Source organism: Podarcis muralis, chromosome 2 (assembly GCF_964188315.1).
Source record: "Podarcis muralis chromosome 2, rPodMur119.hap1.1, whole genome shotgun sequence".
In the NCBI taxonomy this organism is placed as follows: Eukaryota; Metazoa; Chordata; class Lepidosauria; order Squamata; family Lacertidae; genus Podarcis; species Podarcis muralis.
In genome coordinates this window covers 110985629-111007156 of record NC_135656.1, presented here as the reverse complement: position 1 = coordinate 111007156, position 21528 = coordinate 110985629, and the positions used below count along the sequence as shown (strand labels likewise).

The window sequence follows — 21528 nt, the reverse complement described above, 5'->3', positions numbered from 1 at the left end:
GTTCCTGGCCAGTGAGTGGAAGTACCAGTATGTTTTAAACTGCAATTGATTTCCGGATGTTTTTAACTGTAACCGATCTTAGACGTATAATGAACGAACAAATGAATAACGTTTCTCGTTTTGCCCTGTTTCAAATTGTGTATCTGCTTGCCACCCTGAGCTCTGGGAAAGGGGGATTTTTGGGATGGAGGGACAGATACAGATTCCATAAAGAAGGAGGAGATAAATTATTCAACCCGAAAAAAGAAAATGCAAATAAAATCTGTCGGGCGTCTCCCTCTTTCACTTGGCAGGGTGTTGCTCTCGAGGTTAAAGATAAGCTAGGAAAACTTAGTTTATCATGCATTAGCAGGCTAAATGATTCACAGCAAACCTCCCTAACTGTGTGAAAGGGCTGGCTAAAAAAGGGACCTAGTGCTTTGGAGGTGATCTTCATCTGTTTTCCTCATAGTAAAAAGGTAAAGGGACCCCTGACCATTGGGTCCAGTTGTGACTGACTCTAGGGTTGCAGCGCTCATCTCTCCTTACTGGCCGAGGGAGCCGGCATACAGTTTCCCGGTCATGTGGCCAGCATGACTAAGCCGCTTCTGGCGAACCAGAACAGCGCACAGAAACGCCGTTTACCTTCCCGCTGGAGCGGTACCTATTTATCTACTTGCGCTTGATGTGCTTTCGAACTGCTAGGTTGGCAGGAGCAGGGACCGAGCAACGGGAGCTCACCCCGTCATGGGGATTCGAACCGCCAACCTTCTGATCGGCAAGTCCTAGGCTCTGTGGTTTAACCCACAGCACCACCCGCATCCATAGTAGACCCAATGAAATGAATGGGCCAGATTCAGTCCATTTCAATAGGTCTACCCCAAGTACCCTGATACAGCCCAGGGTTTGTGCAGTGCATTCATACTCACGGAGTGACAAGAGGCATCTCTTTGAAGAGCGGTAGCTAGACAACAATGTGCCCTCCATGTGTCGTTTGACTACAGCTCCCCAGAAAAGACAGCTGGGGGGGGGGAGAGAACTATGGAAAGCCCCACAGGTGCACAGTTAAACCAGTGTGGTGTAATGGTTAAGAGCAGTGGACTCGTAATCTGGTGAACCGGGTTCGCTTCCCTGCTCCTCCACATGCAGCTGCTGGGTGACCTTGGGCTAGTCACACTTCTTTGTAGTCTCTCAGCCCCACTCACCTCACAGAGTGTTTGTTGTCGGGGAGGAAAGGAAAGGAGAATGTTAGCCGCTTTGAGACTCCTTCGGGTAGTGATAAAGCGGGATATCAAATCCAAACTCTTTTTCTTCTTCTTTCAATGCTACCAAGGAAAAAAAGGCCTGAGGAAATGTGGCGTAAGATACCACCATCCCATCGCGTCTCCACCCCCATCGTTCTGCCCGGACACTGAGGTTCAGCACTGAGGGCCTTCAGGCGGTTCCCTCACTGTGAGAAGCCAAGTTACAGGGAACCAGGCAGAGGGCCTTCTCGGTAGTGACACCCGCCCTGTGGAACGCCCTCCCACCAGATGTCAAAGAAAACAACTACTACCAGACTTTTAGAGGACATCTGAAGGCAGCCCTGTTTAGGGAAGCTGTTAATGTTTGATGCATTACTGTATTTTAATATTTTGTTGGAAGCCAACCAGAGTAGCTGGGGAAGCCCAGCCAGATGGGCGGGGTATAAATAATAAATTATTATTATATTATCGCGTTTCGAGCGACACCCTTCCACAGGAGATCAACTGTTATTATTCTCCGGTAAAAACACAGGCCAAAGGAGGTAACAGACGTTATCCTCTACGTCCTGAGACACAGCGCGGATTAGCGCTTGCGGAACCACATTGCAAAATCCAGGCGAGGTGTGAATTTTTAAAGGTGGGTGTGGTTCAGAAAACGGGAATGAGCTAGATGTGCCTTTAAATGTGAACTGAATTGAGCTTATCCCCCTTCCCTGGTTAGTACTGACTCCAGGTTTTTTTAGGGCTTCTGGACCAGACCCAGTCTCTGGTCCCACTCTGCCACAATTATCGCCGGCTGCTTCCTCATCATTGCTCCTATTGGCTGGCTTGCCAGGCAGAGGGCCAATGAGCAAGCAAGAAGTGGCATCTGCTCCTCTTCCTTCTCATCATTGTCTGTCAAGGACTGGACTAAGAAGGAATGGTGGAGACCGTCTCTCCCTTCTCCTGAACCTTCCCGAGAAGAGGAGGACAGTATAGATTTACAACAGTGGTTTGCAGAGGGTCACAGCTCAGAGACAGAAGAGAGGCAAAGCTGGGAAGTAATGGGAGAAGCAGAGCAGGAATAGCTGGCTGACACAGTATCATTAGAGAGCATTCCAGGCCCCCCCTTCTCCCAGAACATGGCGAGCGATAAAAGTAGGAGAGCAGAGAGCCCAGAGGCAATTGTCCCTAAGCAGTGCTGGATTTACGTATAAACTAAACAAGTTATAGCTTAGGGCCCCACTCTCTTGGAGGCCCCTCAAAAAAATAAAATAAAGGAAAAAACTGGATGTACATTTCCAAAATATAAGATAAAAAAAATAAAATAAAACCTACACACAGCATAAGTGTTTTGTGTTGCGTAGGCTCCTATGATGTAAGTAATGGGCCCCGCTTGCTACCCTGGTCCCTAAAATATCACTGGTTTGCTCATTTCTATATACAGGGTCCCTACATTTTGCATGGACTGGTTACAGTGGTACCTCTGGTTACGAACTTAATTCGTTCCGGAAGTCCGTTCCTAACCTGAAACCATTCTGAACCTGAGGTACCACTTTAGCTAATGGGGCCTCCTGCTGCCGCCACGCCACCGGAGCACGATTTCTGTTCTCATCCTGAAGCAAAGTTATTAACCCGAGGTACTACTTCTGGGTTAGCAGAGTCTGTAACCTGAAGTGTTTGTAACCCGAGGTACCACTGTATTTTGTTATGTGCACATGGCTTTAGAAACCTATTAGGTCCATAAATTACCATATAGCATATATTCAACCCAAAAAAACCAGCGACAATTTGTTGTCGACAAAGGACAGCTGGACATATAGAGGGCCCCATTACCTTCAGTAGCTTAGGGCCTCATCAAACCTAAATCCAGCCCTGTCCCTAAGCTATTTGACCCCATCAACACCTAGCTGTATCTTTCTCACTAAACTTTGTACATAATTGTCTATTGTATTATTTAACATTACTTTTAATATATTAGTGGCCCCGCAGTGATTTTAGCTTATAAATTTTATTGTCTAATGTTTCAATTTGTATATTAAGGAGTTTCTATAGCATTGTGCAGATTAGGTCATGTTTTGACAATGTGAATGTTTTAAGTTTTTGTATCAAACTAGTTTGACAATGTGAATGTTTTAAGTTTTTGTATCAAACTAGTATATATTTTATGGAATGACATTGTATACATTGCAGCAGCCTTTGGCTATAAGCAATAAACTTGAGTGACTGACAGATTGTCCCTAAGCAGACACCGTAAGGGAGGTGGGACTGTGGACACCCAAGAAGAGAAGGGGTGTGTGTGAGGAGATTACTCAGAGCAACACCATTATCCAAGAGACGGCATTTCTACATTTCTCTCTGTGAATATTGAATAAAAGACCTTGGTAAGAGCTTCTTGTCTTTCCATTACTGGCAGCCTGCCATGGGGATCGGATTCCCTGAAGTCTGACATTGTCTAAGCCCAAGCATGACGTGGTTGAACAAGCAGGTTGTGATGGTGGCGGTGGGGTCAGGATACAAGAGGAGGGGCTTTGTACCCATGGCAGATGGTTACCTACGCAGATCTTTGATGCCTGGTGTGCAAACACAAGGTGGAAAACCACAGTGCGTCCTTGCTTTCTAGTCTGTCCATAGCTGCTGGTTGCAGTGACTATGTCCCACCTCCATAGTTGGAGGCTATAAGTCTCTGAATGACACTTTTTGGGAATCCCAACTGGTGAGGATGCTACTGCACTCAGACCCTTCTTGTGGGTTCTCCGGAGGAGGAGGAGGAGGAGGAGTTTGGATTTGATATCCCGCTTTATCACTACCCAAAGGAGTCTCAAAGCGGCTAACATTCTCCTTTCCCTTCCTCCCCCACAACAAACACTCTGTGGGGCTGAGAGACTTCAGAGAAGTGTGACTGGCCCAAGGTCACCCAGCAGCTGCATGTGGAGGAGCGGAGACGCGAACCCGGTTCACCAGATTACAAGTCTACCGCTCTTAACCACTATACCACACTGGCTCTGGTGGCATCTGGTTGACCACCATGAGAACAGAATGTTGGACTAGATGGGACTTTGGTCTGCTCCATCAGGTCTCGTCTTACAGGTGGAGTACAGGATCAGGTTTAAGGTGCTGGTTTTAACCTTTAAAGCCCCATGCAGTCTAGGACCCTCATAGCTACAGGACCGCCTCTCCTGGTATGTCCCACGGAGGACCTTACGGCCCTCAAACAAAAACATCTTGGAGGTCATGGGCCACAGGGAGGTTAGGCTGGCCTTAACCAGAGCCAGAGCTTTTTCGGCTGTGGCTCCGATCTGGTGGAACTCTCTGTCACAAGAGACTAGGGCCCTTCGGGACTTGACATCTTTCCGCAGGGCCTGCAAGACAGAGCTGTTCCACCAGGCCTTTGGCCAAGGCACAGTCTGACCCCCTCCTTCTGTAATCCTCACAGAACTCTAGCCCAACGGTTGCCATCGATTTGATTTGAACTGCTTTTATAATGAATTGGTTTTAGAATGCTGTATTATTTTACTGTTGTTAGCTGCTCTGAGCCCGGCTTCGGCTGGGGAGGGCGGGATATAAATAAAATATTATTGTTGTTGTTGTTGTTGTTGTTGTTGTCAATTCCTGCACCAGCCCAGATACTAGACTCCTTTCCACTCCTTTCCTATGAATAAGCCATGGCTCATAGAATAGCAGGGATTGTAAAATGTAGTGTAGGGATTTGCTGTGGGTGTGGACTCATCATTCGTGTCTCCCAATCATGGAAATTTGCTGTCAGTCGCACCTGCATTTTATTTCCATGTAACCACCCACCTTCCTCTACTTCTCCCAAAGGTGTGTCTCTCCTCCCCTCCCACTTCCATTGGATGCTCCCCGAAACCTCAACGGGAATAAAGGCTTCATTCTAGAACGCCTCTCTTCTCTGAAGCCCTACTTGAAAGAGTCCTTGTTGCAGAAGAGCTGAGCTGGGCGCTTTTCTCCTCTTAGGCTCCTCGCCATTTCCATAGGCACATTCCTCGCCGCCTCTCCATCATCATCATCTCCTCCTCTCTCTTTCCCTCTTGTGACATTTATCAAGATGAACAAGTACCTTCTCCTGGGCTTTTCCGTTCTGATCTTCTGCTCAGTTGGTAAGTGCCAGCTTTTACAAGAAAGGAGGGCAGTGTGTGTGTGTGTGTGTGTGTGTGTGTGTGTGTGTGTGTGTGTGTTTGTTTCCTGGAAACATTTGTGCGAATAATAGTGAACAGAAAGGGATTGTGTAAAACAAAAGATAGAGAGGGAGATGAAGATGATAGATAGATAGATGATAGATAGATAGATAGATAGATAGATAGATAGATAGATAGATAGATAGATATAGATAGATAGATAGATGATAGACAGATGATAGATCGACAGATGATAGATAGATAGATGTCAGACTACAGTGGTACCTCAGGTTAAGTACTTAATTCGTTCCGGAGGTCTGTACTTAACCTGAAACTGTTCTTAACCTGAAGCCCCACTTTAGCCAATGGGGCCTCCTGCTGCTGCCGCACCGCCGGAGCACGATTTCTGTTCTCATCCTGAAGCAAAGTTCTTAACCTGAAGCACTATTTCTGGGTTAGCGGAGCCTGTAATCTGAAGCGTATGTAACCCGAGGGACCACTGTAGTCAATTAAGTTTTAAGAAAAGAGGGAGAATGGGTGGCATTTTATCTCCCTCATTTCGTCTACACTCCAGGAGTTCACCTGGAGAGAATAATCTGTCTGTAGCTGGCTCAGGTTTGCCATTCTGGCCCATGTGGTGTTGGTGGTTCAGCAGCACATGTTCTGCCAGTTATAGTGTGTGCAGGGGTTAGGGAAAGGAGAGAAGGTCATCTCAGAGAGCATTTAAATGCAAAACTACTTAATTTGCACCTTCCGAAACAACTCACCCGTGTGAATTTTGCAATGCAGACCTCCAAGCAAGTAATGCATACAACAATGTGTGCATTAGGGTAATGTGTGCACAACATGCGTCTATTTGTGCAAATAACACAGACAAAGACATTGTATTAGCGGGAGTGACCTGCGGGAATGTTTTTGTGAGGACGCTTAAAAAGTGCTAAAGTGGAAATGTGTTTAGCTGAATCGAATTGGAAAGATGAAGTGCTGACAGAAACTGAAATCAACCGATTCACCTTTTACTAGTGGGAGTACATAGGGGTGGATCCAACCAAATCATATTCAGAGGAGACCCTCGATTAGATATAAGTTAGTTATGTCCATTAATTTCAATGTGTCTAAGACTAACACTGGCTGCCTCCCTTAAAAAAAACAACGTGAATCTAAAGGATTGTGAATGGAAAGGTGAGCCAGGCATTAACTTGTGTTCATGTTAAGTTTGAAATTTTGAATAAGGATACTTTCTCGCCCCCTTGTGAGTGTTGCTGGAGGTTTATCGTTTTCTGTTTACAGCAGGTCTAGTGGAGGCTCTCTTGAGTCAAGCAAGCCAGCAAGGAAACAAAAACTGTTACTACTACTCCTTGGACCGCATATGTCTGCTTAGCAAGGCAGGAGATATGTTCATGATTAACTTTTGATAAGGCAATCATCTTAATGATTATTCTGCATTGCTTTTAATAGTGTTTTGTTATTTATTGTGTGTGTATATATCTATATACATGAGCGCACGCACATAGAGAGAGAGCTGTAGAAGGCCATTATATTTTATGCGAAGTGACATATACAGTGGTACCTCTGGTTACGAACTTAATTCGTTCCGGAGGTCCGTTCTTAACCTGAAACTGTTATTAACCTGAGGTACCACTTTAGCTAATGGGGCCTCCCGCTGCCGCCACGCGATTTCTGTTCTCATCCTGAGGTAAAGTTCTTAACCTGAGGTACTATTTCTGGGTTGGCGGAGTCTGTAACCTGAAGCGTCTGTAACCCGAGGTACCACTGTAGTTACTTTTAATAAATCAAGCAATGTTCCAGAGACAACCTCCCCCTTCCCTGATTTTAACACCTTTGTGAAATGTCTCATGGAACCACTGCATTTTTAAAGGACTGCCTGGGCTTCTTGGGAGAGGAACAGGACTCCGTACAGGTGTGCCTAAGGCGTCACTCCTCCTCAACATATCCAGGCACCACTAACAATCTCGGAAATCTCTCCAAGATGCTTACATCTCCACACCTTCCATTACTCCTCACCCCTTTCTGCCATCTTTCCATCTATTTCTCAGCTCAGCACATCCAGCCCACAATGTAGGAGCTAGGATTTTCACAGCGTTCACATTTCAGCTCCAGGTACACCAGTTATCGCCCTTCATCTCAACATTAACCCCATCATCTGCCATATTCCATAATGGAAAATAAATGCACTAACCATAATATTCAGTGCTGCCTGCTGGAGAAATCTGTTTGGGTGTGGAATCTTCATTGCTTTGGAGCTTTGAAGAACTCAGAAAACAATCCATTTAACCACAGGTGCATCATTCATTTAGGAAAGGGTAGTGCTGGTAATTGTGCTAGGGAGGGGTGAATGACTCAGCCACTGAAAAACAGAGTCTTATAAAAAGGTGTCTCACGAGTGCCTTGCCCTCTGTAAAAGAAGGAAGCCCAGTCTGGAGGAGAAAGGAAGATGAGGAGCATGAAAGCCAATCTAAATTCCTGGCATCTCCAAACTATGGCTGCAGCCACACCTCAAACTGCCCACTATGGTCCTCAAAAACTTTTCCCAGAAGGACTGAAAAAGTTCCCCCACCCCTGTTCCAAACTGCTTGCATAAAACATACCATAAAACTGCTTGTATACCATACGTTAAAGACACTCAAATTTCCCCACATGTCCCTGGAAACCGTGGTTTGCTAAGGATGCTGGGGATTGTGTTCTGTGAGGGGTAAACTGTGGTTTACAGGATCCTTTGGAGGAAGCCACTTTAAAAGTGCTTTCAGTGTATTACATGGATGCGATCAAAGAACTATTGAGCTGGGTACAGTGGTACCTCGGGTTAAGAACTTAATTCGTTCTGGAGGTCCTTTCTTAACCTGAAACTGTTCTTAACCTGAAGCACCACTTTAGCTAATAGGGCCTCCTGCTGCTGCCATGCAATTTCTGTTCTCATCCTGAGGTAAAGTTTTTAACCCGAGGTACTATTTCTGGGTTAGCGGAGTCTGTAACCTGAAGCGTATGTAACCCGAGGTACCACTGTATTTAGAATGAAAGAAGATACTAGTTGTAATAACACTTCAGCACGGAATAATCTGCCTAAAACAGTCTATTTAGCCCCTTCCACCCCTGCACAGAAATGATGCAGTCCCTATTGGGCAGTGCCTATGATAACATGGATCCACTTTTTTTCAATTGACTTGTAATTTTAAAAGGTTATCTTAACCATTTGACAAAAGATCTACAATATTGTGGAATAAAGGGCAGGAGAGGAGGATGTTTAGACACAGTTCTGCACATCAGACTTTTTTTTTGAAAACCCAAGATTACCTCTCTTTTCAGTAATCAAAATATTGCAGGTTACAGGTAGGTAGCCATGTTGGTCTGCCGTAGTCGAAACAAAATTAAAAAATTCCTTCCGGTAGCACCTTAGAGACCAACTAAATTTGTTATTGCTCATATTAATAACAAACTTAGTTGGTCTCTAAGGTGCTACTGGAAGGAATTTTTTTATTTTGTTTCAAAATATTGCAGTTCAGTGAGTGAAATTACCCGTATCAGGAACTGGTCACGGATCTGGTCTCCTCAACTCCATTTTATGTATTTTCACGAGTGGTCAATGTGGTGCCCTCTAGTTGTTGTCGGACCTAAAATTTATATCGGCTCCAGCATGGTCAATGTCCATGGATTATGGGAGTTCTAGCCCAACAACAGCTAGAGGGAACCCCCTTTCTCCAGAACATAATACAGTGGTACCTCGGGTTACAGACGCTTCAGGTTGCAGACACTTCAGGTTACAACTCCACTAACCCAGAAATAATACCTCAGGTTAAGAACTTTACCTCAGGATGAGAACAGAAATTGCATGCTGGTGGCGCAGCAGCAGCAGGAGGCCCCATTAGCTGAAGTGGCACCTCAGGTTAAGAACAGTTCCAGGTTAAGAACGGACCTCCAGAACGAATTAAGTTCTTAACCCGAGGTACCACTGTACCTACAAGGAATTGACCCAGGGTGGATTACTATAGGTGTGCTACTGATTGATAGATGAGGACTTTTTGTGGATTGGGCGTACTTGCCTCTTGGTTCCCTATTTCACGTCTCACTGCATGACGTGAATGTTTGACAGGTTTCTGGTACATGTAACTGTGACGGGATGCATCCACGCTCCAAGCTGGGCAGGGAAATGAAGCCTTCTGCTTTAGGAACAGAAGAACTGGATAAGGCCCAAAGCCCATCTAGCCTAGCATCCTTCTCTCACGACCTCCAACCAGATGACCGTGGAAAGTCTTGCAAGCAACAGCACACACCTCACTTGCGATTCCCAGCCACTGGCATTTTGAAGCATAGTGCCTCTCACACTATGAAGGGGGCGGTTGCTGCTGCTTTTAATTAATCTTCTGTTGGGAAAGAGAGCACAATGTTTCCACAGGACCTGCTTCAAAGCTGGCGAGAGTCACTTGAGCAAATTAGCAAAATGCCACTCACCAGAGTGTTCTTGTCCCAGTTCCAGCTTGCTGTTATTTCTACCATGTGTGTTAATCCCAGCAATGATTCGTGTGCTATCCTAGAGCATTCTCAGTGGTGTTAATTAAACTCTCTCACAAACGTGTGACTATTCTTTTGGGACGTCCTGGTCTATCTCTCTCTTTTCAAACTTTATTATTCTTATTGTTTAGGGAGGGGCCAGTCTCAGCGTTTAACTTTTTTATTTATGTTGAGTTCTTAGCATTTTGCCTTTGACTTGTCTTAGGTTAACAGAAAATAATAGAAATATTTAGAAAATCAACTTTGTGTTTAGTTTTTTTAAATATTTTGTATTGATTTTTTAATTTCAGGTAACTTTTATTTTAATCAAAAGATATAAACAGAACACAAAGAGATACTAAAACAGACTGCAGACTGTAAATGAAGTTGTTTGTTTACAAGATTTATAACCCACCCAACTTTCCAAGTTGCTCAAAGCTACATAGGCATTACTCCGAACCTTCCTTAAGCTCATAGAGATCATAGAATTGTAGAGTTAGAAAGGACCTTGAGGATCATCTAGTCCAACCTGTTCTCAACCTGTGGGTCCCCAGATGTTGTTGAACTACAACTCCCATCACCCCTAGCTAGCAAGGCCAGAGCTCAGGGATGATGGGAGTTGTAGTCCCAAAACATCTGGGGACCCACAGGTGGAGAACCGCTGATTCTAGTCCAACCCCCTGCAATGCAGGAATATGTAGCTGTCCTTTTCTGCTAGGAGGGTGAACAAGGTTCAAAGTCCCACTCAAAGATTAAGGAATGAATTGCAGGGGTAGGAAAAAGTATGAGGGTTATCCAGCTACATCATACTCAAGAGCAGACCCACCTAAACGAATGAACGTGAATTACTTAGGTGCATGGATTTTAACGGATCTGCCCTGAATATGAACGGTGTTAAAATATCACCCAGTGCATTTTAAGAGTTCGTTGTGGCTGCTTTTTTAAATATACCTCGCTATAATCACAGCTGTGTTATCAACACAGAGCAAACAGGCACCCTTTTGCAGCGAAGATTTATGAGCTTCCTGCGGTTTCCTCCCCTAAAACCGAAACAACAGCACATCTATCTCTTCTTTTTTCAGCACAAGGTCTGGTGTGCAAAGTTTGTAAATTCAAAGTCGGTGACCTCTGCTTCGCTTCCGATGACCCCTGCAAAGCCGATGAGGGCCAGTACTGCGAAACAACCAAAGTGTATACAGGTGAGACTGGGAAAGAGAGATTCCTCTGGTGTTTGAGCATACAATACATAGAATTGTGGTTAGATTCTATCTAATCCAACCCCCTGCAACACAGTCACCCCAGCTAATCCCAGCCTCCCATCCTCCTTCCACAACCTGGAACGGTCCAGGTCAGCCTTATGCTGGCTGGGGCTCATGGGAGTTGTAGTCCAAAACTTCTGGTCAAGGCAGTGCTGGGATATATCAGTTGTGCAGTGGTGAGTAATAACCCCCTCCCCCAAGGGAAAGGGTGCAGCACTCAGATCTCTCCAAATATCTCTGGAACACAGGATTGGATTTCATAAAATCATAGCCTTGTAGAGTTGGAAGGGACCACGAGAGTTCATCTCATCCAACCCCCCCCCCCCCGGCAATCCAGGAATCTTTGCCAAATGTGGGCAAAAGACGAGCCTGAGATTAAGAGACTCATGCTGTACAAACTGAGCCACTTCTGGATTTTTAAAAAATAATAATAAACCCAAATCATTCGAGACCTGCCGGACCAAACCAAAGACCCATCGAACCAACCATCTGATTCTCACAATAGTCAACCTTGTGCCACTCTTGACCCCGCCCCCACAAGTAGGAGATGATTGCAGTAGCACGCTCCTGCTTGTGATAATTCGGAGGCACGTTGCCTTCTGGCAGAGCATTCTTCCTTCTGCAGAGGTCTCCTGCATTCCACCTGCTCCCTCCAAATGGAGCATTTCCCCCCCCCCTTCAGAAAAAGTGCTGTGGATTCAAACAGTTCCCCCTGAATGGACTTCAAAGGGGTTCCCGGCAACTACCAATCAAAGTTCAGAGGAGGCTGGCAGTAGCCGCCACTCAGCTGATCGGCAGTTACGGCAAATCTGTTTGAAGGTGCCCTTCCAGTAGCGATCAACTGCTTGGTGCTGAAAGTGCCTCGTCAAAGGAGCTTTCCTTCCTTCACATCTGTTTGGGGAAGTTTTAAATGTTTGATGTTTTGTAGCTTTATTGTTATTATTATTAATATTCTGCCAGAAACCGCCCAGAGTGGCGGGGAAACGCAGCCAGATGGGTGGGGTATAAATGATAAATCATCATCATCATCATCATCATCATCATCATCATCACACAACTCTTCCTCCTCTCCCACCAGGTAGAATAAAGCTCTTCACCAAACATGGCTGTGGCAAGTACGCAGAGCTCTGCAACAAGACTGAGCAGAGGGACAACGTCTTTGACATGAACTATAACCGCACGTGCTGCAACTTCGACTTGTGCAATGGAGCAGCCGCGACCAATCCCAGTCTCCCGTTCTTTGCTGGCCTCAGCTTGGCCCTGGGGTGGTGGCTGGCCCACTAAGATCGAGGAGTAGCAGTGATGTTCTTCCCACTAACAGACCCTCTGCATCACCTCGACCTCCTTCGAGCCTGCGGCGTGTGCCCATGTGCCAAAATTTCCCTCGCATGTGCGGATTTCAAATCTTCCCACCTCGTTCACTGCCTCTCCTGTAGGCTTGGTTAACTTGTGGACCCTCCAAGCCCAATGCAACCTGCCTGCCATCAGCAATGGTCCACCAGAGGACCACCAGCAATGGTCCACCAGTCCACCAGTCTCCTCTTCCCTCTACTCTACCTGGGGAGCTTTGACAAGCATAGCTGGTGGGTTGTGTTTGGCTTGTTGGGTCACAGGAATGTTAGGCCTTGCCTACTCTGTGTATCAGGGTTGGGAAAACTTTTTTCCAGACTGGGCACCATATTCCCTTCTGGGGGCCACATGGCAGTGGTGGGCGGGGCCAGAGGCAAAAGTGGGAGGAGCAACGGATGCAATTCCTCCCCTCCTTTGTACAGTAGGATCGTTTATGGGCACACTCACACACCCCTCCACACCCTCTGCTGACTGGAATGTGTCCTCACACTCTTGCTTGCCCAAAGGGAAGATAGTCTTAGTTTCTGTTTCTCACTGTGCAGCAGTGCTTCTCTATGGAAGCAGAGAGCAACTGAACAAAGGAACAAAGGAAACAGGAAACCAGTAACATCACATCCGTCTCTAGTCTCCCGTGAGACTGCCAATAGCCTGGACTGTCTGTGGAATGTAAGCACAGTCCTGTGACTTGCAGCAGCTGCACAGTGAGAAACAGAAACTGACATCAACCATCCTCTGCTACCACTTATTGGAAAAACGCCCCCGGGAAGGGTGCCAACTTCCCAAGACATTGGGGCTTCTCTCCGGTGGTCACTCTCTGGCTGGAATCATCCCTCAGTCCAGAGAGACCCCTCCGTCCTGAGAGGAGCACACTAATCTTCTGGCATCCCATCACAGAAGAAAGAGACAGTCCGTAGTCTACTCACTACTTTATTAAGACTTACAAGCATGACTGCTCTCCAGAGCAGCAAACACAAGAGTCTCCGACTCGACTCACACTTTGGCTCAGAAGCGAAAGTAACTCTCCGGTTACATGAGAACTGGCAGAGACTTCCTGTTTCACGCTCAGAGACATCACATGATGTCAACACTGTAGCTGCTCTTCGCAGCTGGTGAGATATGTAATCCCAACATATAGAGAGAGGTGGTGGAGTGTGTGTGTCCTGGGGAGAGGGGCTGTGGCCTAGGGAGATCTTGTAATTTCTCCATGCATCATCCACCTACCAAGCAGCTTTTGAAAATCCAAAATCAGGTGATTTAGGCTGTACCCGTGAACTCTTCTCTGCTTTGTTCAAACTGATGATGAAAGTAAACCCAAGCAGAAAGGCCTGCATGCCTTGCTCTGTGTGTTCATTAAGCCTAAGTAGGTGCAACGCAGACCGCACGACATGGCTTCCTTATTCACCCCTGCCCCCCTCTCCTCCACACCCTGTTTTGTTTCCCCTTCATCAGATTTTTAAAATTGTGAGCTCCTTAGGGGCAGAGCGGGTTTTGCGCTCTGGAAAGCACATTGTAGACTGGTGGCGCCAGGTAAATAAAAAGAGTGATAATTCAACCCGTGTTCGTAACACATTGCCTACATGCCAAAGAAGACAGGGACAGCTGCCTCTTAACAGGCGTTGCTCAGGAATTCTAAGAAACCCCCAAACCAGTGCAGTTTTGAAATTGGTGGTTATAACACGGAACCTGCTCCTTGGTCTCAGGAACCACCATGCAAAATTTCTGAACAGCCCAGTCCACCACCTTGACTCAAAATAGCATCTGACTGTGTCCAAAACGTAGACCTCCTCCTTGATCTCTGGAGTCACGCTGCAAAATTTGGTTAAGCTTTCTTAAAAGCAGAGGCGTACTAGCCTCCGCCATCTTGATTCAAAATGGCGGCCGGCATCCAAACAGCTATTGCAAACACCACCCCTCACCTCAGGAACCCTCACGCCAAGTTTGATAACAATATCTCTAGAGGTGGCTGAACCTATAGGCAGCAGACGGACAGATTGACAAACTGCTTTCCAAAATATATAATAGTGATAAATATATATATGATGGTATGTATGTGTGGGGACGCGGGTGGCGCTGTGGGTTAAACCTCAGCGCCTAGGACTTGCTGATCGCATGGTCGGCGGTTCGAATCCCCGCGGCGGGGTGCGCTCCCGTTGCTCGGTCCCAGCGCCTGCCAACCTAGCAGTTCGAAAGCACCCCCGGGTGCAAGTAGATAAATAGGGACCGCTTACTAGCGGGAAGGTAAACGGCGTTTCCGTGTGCGGCTCTGGCTCGCCAGAGCAGCTTTGTCACGCTGGCCACGTGACCCGGAAGTGTCTGCGGACAGCGCTGGCTCCCGGCCTATAGAGTGAGATGAGCGCACAACCCCAGAGTCTGTCAAGACTGGCCCGGTACGGGCAGGGGTACCTTTACCTTTACCTTTATGTATGTGTGGGAAGGAGAATGGTATTCTGTAGACCAAAGGTAGCAATGTGTGTCAGACGATGGCATTGGGTACGTAAGAGCGAAGAATCCCGTTTTTTCCAGGAGACACACAGCGGGGTGGGTGGAGTAAAGACAACTGCAGCCATTGGCAATCCTTTCCACAGTTTAATTTCCGCCACGAGGCAGAGGTAGAGCTTTCCCATTACACTTGTCGGTGTCACAGCAAGAATCAATGTGTGTGTACTTTCCATCCTTTTGAACTATGTTGCAGTATTCCCAATATTCATCACTCACACAGCCATAACTCATGAAATAGAGCTCATCGTCTGTGAAGGGAAAGACAATAATATGACCAAGGAGAAAAACGAGTGACGTCATGGTCAGCTAACATACAATTCCATGAACCAGGATGACATAATCCGGAAGGCCACCTTCCATTTCCTTTTCTTTTTATGGATACACCCAGACTAATAATAATAATAATAATAATAATAATAATAATAATAATAATAATAATAATACAGTGGTACCTCCAGTTACGAACGGGATCCGTTCCGGAGCTCCAGTCACATCCCAAGGAACTCACAACCAGAGGTGCCGCTTCTGCCCATGCGCACGGCGCATAGAGCACTTTTGCGCATGCGCACGCAGGGAAACCCGGAAAAATACTTCCGGGTTTGCTGTGTACGTATCCCACAGGATACGTAAGTAGAGGGGAATGTAAGTGGAGGTACCACTGAAATAATAATAATAATAATGCTACTACTTGTAAGGTAAAGGACCTCTGGACTGTTAAGTCCAGTCAAAGGAGACTATAGGGTTGCAGCACTCATCTCGCTTTCAGGCCAAGGGAGCTGGCGTTTGTCCACAGACAGGTTCTGGGTCATGTGGCCAGCATGACTAAACCGCTACTGGCATAACGGAACACCGTGACAGAAACCATAGCGCACGGAAATGCCATTTACCTTCCCACTGCAGCGGTACCTATTTATCTACTTGCACTGGTGTGCTTTCAAACTGCTTGGTTGGCAGGAGCTAGGACAGCAACAGGAGCTCACCCTGTCGTGGGGATTCGAACCATTGACCTGATCGGCAATCCCAAGAGGCTCGGTGGTTTAGACCACAGTGCCACCCGCGTCCAGGCCCTTTATTATTTGTAAACCATCATCACCCAACAATCTGACTGGGTTACAGCAGCTTCTGGTTTGAATCCACAGCGTTAAGAAGCTGCCTTAGGCAGAGTCAGACTGTGGGCCTATCCGCTTCAGGGCCGCTTACCCTGACTAGCAGGGACCCTCTGGGATTCCTGGCTGAGTCCGTTCCCACCCCTGTCTGGAGATGCTGGGAACAGGGCACTTTACCGCTGAGCTGCGGCCCATCGCCTGGTCTTACCAAGGTAGCTGGTGTACGTGAAACACTTTCCGAAGCGAGTCTTGCACGTTTCTTCTGTCGAATAGCAGGCCTTGCCATTTCCGGAATGACAGAGCTTACACACGAGGCCTTGGGCTGAGGTTGAAAAGAAGTTGTCGAAAGTGAGGGCTTGGAGATGGTCCTTTCTCGTGCGGGAGCGAGGGTGAAAAACAGGAGAAGGGGTGGACGGGGATAATCTGGGAGCAGCCGCGTGTGGCTCTGAGCGCCGTGAGCTAAGGAACCGTCTGCCCTCCTCCCTCTTTGAAAATTGGGATGCTTCATGGTTCCCCACCCTTTGGGAACCTTAAGGATGGATTCTTGTAACCAGGGATGCTTAAGAAACAAGCACTACCTTCTGCCTGAAGCTGGTATTTCTGGGTCACCAAAATGGAAGTGCCAGTTGCAGATACAGTGCTGCACACAAGTGGAGTGGACTTTGACTCACACAACAAGGCTTGCCTTTCCTTGCCCTCCGTGGCACCTGCTGCCACATAGTCCCAGGTCTGCCCTGGATGCTTGGAGGACACCCCAAGGCAGATGAGAGCCAGCGGCACAGGGAGAGGAGAGGAAGGGGAAAACCTGTTCTGTGAGCAGGAGTCTCTCCATGGAATGAATTTGTTCATGCACTGAACCCCATCCGTTCCGTTTACGGGACATACAATGCATACAAATACAAAGAGTATGTGTTTGTTTGGCGAACAGCCATTATGAAAGAGAAAAACACATAAAGCAGAATGAAATCTGTCGCACAGTTTAGGTAATTATTATGATGAGACATCCTGTCAGACGAGAGTTTGCTTCCCTTAGCATCCCCACAATTTTTTATCCTTGAAATGGCTGCTCTAAGAGCAAAGCTGGTCACTTTTTCCAGAGGTGTAGGTCAGAATATATAATACATACGTAGGTACAGAATCAGAACTTTTTTCCAGTTCTGCACCTTCAAGGGAAAAAGGCTCACAAAGCACTTGGAAACTCATGCATACCTCTGCTTATTTTCTCTGTAGACCTCTGCTCCCTCCCTCCCTCCCTCCCTCTCTCTCTCTCTCTCTCTCTCACACACACACACACACACACTCACCAGGAGAGCAGAAGAGCAACATAGAGGCCCCAAGGAGGAGAATCTGATTCATCCTGAATGATGTACACAGCCTCCCAAGTGAATATCAAGAATGGAAATGGAGCCGTGGAATATTAGGAAGGTCTGGAGTTCTTTGGCTTACCAGTTTGTGCCCTCTGAGCCTCTGGAAGCAGCCAGTGAGGTCCGGGGCAAAGGTGTGCTGTGCAAATGTTTTCTTTTGGGCAGAAATGCTGGCAGACGCTGTTGCTAAACGGTGCCAGTTAACAGGTCTGGACGAAGTCGGGGACAAAGTTTCCACCTGTATCAACTTGGGCGTAAGTCCATTCTGTCCTGTATCTGCATTAATCTGCAAAATGTGTATCCATCTATCTCAATCCTACTCTCTGGAGCAGCAGAAAACAAGCTTGCTCTATGCTCCATCTCCCATGAGACGGCCCTTCAGATATCATATCAGCTCTCAGTCTTCTCTTCTCCAGGCGAAACAAGATTTTACACACCTCCTCCTGCATTGCAGGGGGCTGGACTAGATGATCGCCAGGGTCCCTTCCAACTCCACAATTGTATGATTCCTTGATTCTCCAGTCTCCACAGCAGTACAAGATTCCAGGAGTTGCGTGTCAAGGTCCCCCAAGCTACCCCTAAATAATTCACAATTCACACATAATTTTTGTTTAAGGCTCTTGGCATAATTTTGGCCACAACTTTATTAAAATACATAAATGTGAGTGGTTGCTTAGGCATTGGTTATGAATATCTGTTGCCACACCCAGGGACAGAACTGACTTCCGGATTCCAGCGTAAGCCAGTGAGGGAAAAGGAATATTAGGGAATGAAATCAAAAAGAAGGATGTGAAATTATTTAGGTATTATCATGGGAATTGGGGTTGCTTGTGTGTAACCTCCGCCTGCTCCAAACTGCTGGATGTGGTTGCTATTTTCCCCGGCTGAGCAGCCCCCCTTGGGCACGACTGCTTCAGTCGCTGGCAGAATCCGTCAGTGGGCGTTTCCTAAACTTCCTCCAGCATAAAAATTCCTTAACGGACAGCCTCCTTCTCGCCTCTCTGCGCGGCAGCCTTCTGCGCAGAGTGGGCGTGCCTATCGGTGGTCCTCCACTCTCCTCACTGACCTCACGAGAAGAGTCTCGGAGCCTCCCCTCCGAAAGGCTCTCAATCCCTTCTTTCTTCCTGGTGTCACCTTGCCTTTCTTCCCCAGCGGAAGTCCTCTCTACCCCTGTACTGGTTCCCTCTCCGGCATCATTGGGGAGCCTAGGCTCTCCACTCTGTTCCGATGTCAGTTTCCTGACAGGTATGCAGTGACAGCAGCTAGAATTTTGATGGCCCAGAAATGGAAACAGGAAGAAATGCCGACGAGGGAAGAATGGAGAATGAAACTGATGGAATATGCAGAAATGGACAAATTAACTGGGAAAATTCGGAATCAACGTGATCAGAGATTCACCGAGGACTGGAATAAATTCACAGAGTATACTAAAAATATATGTGAGAAGCAAATAACGCTTGTTGGCTTTCAAGAAGCTCTGTGAAAACAATGGATAGAAATGTTGCTTAAAAGATATGAGAAGATTAAGATTGCCAAAGCGCAATATAAATTTAAGAAATGTGAGTAATTGTGATTATATGGAAAATTGTCAGATAGGCTGAGGGAAGTCTAAAAGATGTATATGTTAGAAATGGATGTTAAATATGGATGGAACGTATATTGGAAACTGAATAAAAATTATTATTAAAAAAAAAGAAGAAAAGAAAGCCAGTGAGGGAAAACAATAGAAAGGTTGTTTTCTGCTGCTCCAGAGAAGCGGACACGGAGCAATGGATCCAAACTACAAGAAAGAAGATTCCACCTAAACATTAGGAAGAACTTCCTGAGAGTAAGAGCTGTTTGACAGTGGAATTTGCTGCCAAGGAGTGTGGTGGAGTCTCCTTCTTTGGAGGTCTTTAAGCAGAGGCTTGACAACCACATGTCAGGAGTGCTCTGATGGTGTTTCCTGCTTGGCAGGGGGTTGGACTCGATGGCCCTTGTGGTCTATTCCAACTCTATGATTCTATGATTCTAATATTGGGGAGAGCATGGAGCTGGGCACCAGACCCTCATCCCGCCCCCACCCCCCGCATGCTCCCCATTCAGGGGTATGAATGAAAGAATGGCAAGCCCCTGGATTCCTTTAATGGAATTCCCTTGCAGCAGCAGCATTGGAGGGGCAGGCACCGCCAATCCTTACCCCTCCACCAACCAATTTTTTAACCAATGCCTAACTGTAACCTTAGGGACGCAGGTGGCGCTGTGGGTAAAAGCCTCAGCGCCTAGGGCTTGCCGATTGAAAGGTCGGCGAAAGGTTGGCGGTTCGAATCCCTGCGGTGGGGTGCGCTCCCAGCGTTCAGTCCCAGCGCCTGCCAACCTAGCAGTTCAAAAGCACCCCCGGGTGCAAGTAGATAAATAGGGACCGCTTACAAGCGGGAAGGTAAACGACGTTTCTGTGTGCGGCTCTGGCTCACCAGAGCAGTGATGTCACGCTGGCCACGTGACCCGGAAGTGTCTCTGGACAGTGCTGGCCCCCGGCCTCTTGAGTGAGATGGGCGCACAACCCTAGAGTCTGGCAAGACTGGCCCGTATGGGCAGGGGTACCTTTACCTTTAACTGCAACCTTACAAGTTGTGACGATTTACTACGCAGTAGGCAAAACCAAATGGCACCAGCCAATCAGCCAGATGGACAAAATTCCTACCAGGCCCCTGCCTGCCCCCAAAGCAGACGACCCCATGACAGGCATAGCAAGGTCAACGCAATAGCCCTAGATTATGATCCAATGCACACAGCAAAAGAGCCCAGTCAGTGCTGTGTGACTTGATTTTATAACCTTTGGTCCATCCCCCTAAATGGCAACACCAAAATTTGCCCAGTGACCCAACCACCCAATCACTGCGGATGGTCATCCATACTAACCCACCCAGCAACAGAGGGGTGGCCTGTTCAGACCCCACCGCAACACGTGCTCTCTATGAAGGAGAACATGCTTTGCAGCCCCACTTTACACACCAGGGTCTCTGTTTCCTTGGGGAAATGAGGCATAGCAGAGAATGTGGTGTCTTTATGATATATGGTTTGTTATTTACACATATATACAGTCTTCCAAGCAAACATTAAGAATGAATCAGGGCTGCTGAATCCTAGACCAGTGTTTCCCAACCACTGTTCTGCGGCACACTAGTGTGCCGCGAGATGTTGCCTGGTGTGCCGCGGGAAAAATTAAAAAATTGAAAGATATTTTTTTTTTAAGTCAAATTTTCGATTGGGGCGCCGTCACTAGATGACCCCTGGGGTTCCCTCCCTCCCTCCCGCTCTGCGCCTCCCTCCTCCTCCTCCGGGGAGGCCCTTCCTGGCTCTCGGCCAAGGCTTGGCGGCTGCCACTCACTCACTCGCTCGCCCACCCGTCCCTCCATCCCTGCACCCGGCCTCTCCCCCTCCGTCCCCGGGGCAGGGGCTGCCAGGATCCGTAGTCCCCTCGCCCTTGGGCTCCGCGCCCGCGCGGGGTGCGCAAACTACGTTTCCCAGCGTGGCCTGGCGGGCCGGGCGTTTTGTTTGAAGCGCTCTTCTCCCGGCCATGGAATGAGCGCAGCGGCGGCGGCCGGGCGGGCAGGGGCTCTTCCGCACAGACCCCGCGCAGCCTGCCTGCGCCCCCTGGAGATCGGGCGGCAGGATGGAGCCCGGGGATCCCCGCAGAGGCGGAGCGGCGGAGGCGGAGGCTGCCCCCCAGGTAGGGCTGCATCGGGGGTTTTTTATTTTTGCAATGCTGCATCCGCGCCGGAGGGGACGCATCGGACCGCGGGGAGACCCCTTGGCGGGCGTGCAAGGCAATGCATGCGTGCAGGCGTTGCATGGAGTGCAGTGCAATGCAATGGCAACGCGGCGCCCTGCATGCATGCATGCAACTTCCACCGGCGCTCCGGACTTGGCAGGTGAGGGGGGTCCCCAGTGGGCGGCAGAGAGAGCCGGGAGGGCGAAGGGGAGCCGGGGGGGAGCAGCGCTGCTCCCCGAGCCGAGCCCGGGGGGAAACGTCGGCGTCGTTGCGCCGGGTGTTGGAAGCGGAGGCTGGCGGGGGCCCCTCACCTGCAAAACCTGGTCGCCTCTCATATATTTCGTGCATTGCA

General features: G+C 47.9%; 2 protein-coding genes across 2 annotated transcripts; one reads left to right on the top strand and one right to left on the bottom strand.

Annotated features, from left to right (window-relative positions):
- The first annotated feature begins 5029 nt into the window (after positions 1 to 5029).
- LOC114592041 (lymphocyte antigen 6 complex locus protein G6c-like) lies at positions 5030 to 13991 on the top strand. The gene is made up of 3 exons (XM_028719869.2): positions 5030 to 5320; positions 10927 to 11043; positions 12182 to 13991. The coding sequence occupies exons 1-3, from the start codon at positions 5269 to 5271 to the stop codon at positions 12385 to 12387; spliced, it is 375 nt and encodes a 124-aa protein (XP_028575702.2). The 5' UTR covers positions 5030 to 5268; the 3' UTR covers positions 12388 to 13991.
- Positions 13992 to 15025: 1034 nt separating this feature from the next.
- On the bottom strand, positions 15026 to 17498 carry LOC144326395 (uncharacterized). Its single transcript, XM_077922969.1, has 3 exons — positions 17363 to 17498; positions 16267 to 16380; positions 15026 to 15200 (listed from the first exon to the last, which is right to left on the bottom strand). Exons 1-3 carry the CDS (start codon positions 17412 to 17414, stop codon positions 15040 to 15042), a joined length of 327 nt encoding a protein of 108 aa, XP_077779095.1. The 5' UTR covers positions 17415 to 17498; the 3' UTR covers positions 15026 to 15039.
- Positions 17499 to 21528: the final 4030 nt, after the last annotated feature.

Coding starts and splice junctions, on each gene's coding strand:
- LOC144326395 (XM_077922969.1), bottom strand. CDS start 17,414: ATGAATCAGATTCTCCTCCTTGGGGCCTCTATGTTGCTCTTCTGCTCT. Junction 16,381..17,362: donor GTTGCTCTTCTGCTCTCCTG/GTGAGTGTGTGT, acceptor TTTCAACCTCAG/CCCAAGGCCTCGTGTGTAAG. Junction 15,201..16,266: donor CACGTACACCAGCTACCTTG/GTAAGACCAGGC, acceptor TTCCCTTCACAG/ACGATGAGCTCTATTTCATG.
- LOC114592041 (XM_028719869.2), top strand. CDS start 5,269: ATGAACAAGTACCTTCTCCTGGGCTTTTCCGTTCTGATCTTCTGCTCA. Junction 5,321..10,926: donor TCTGATCTTCTGCTCAGTTG/GTAAGTGCCAGC, acceptor TTCTTTTTTCAG/CACAAGGTCTGGTGTGCAAA. Junction 11,044..12,181: donor AACAACCAAAGTGTATACAG/GTGAGACTGGGA, acceptor CTCTCCCACCAG/GTAGAATAAAGCTCTTCACC.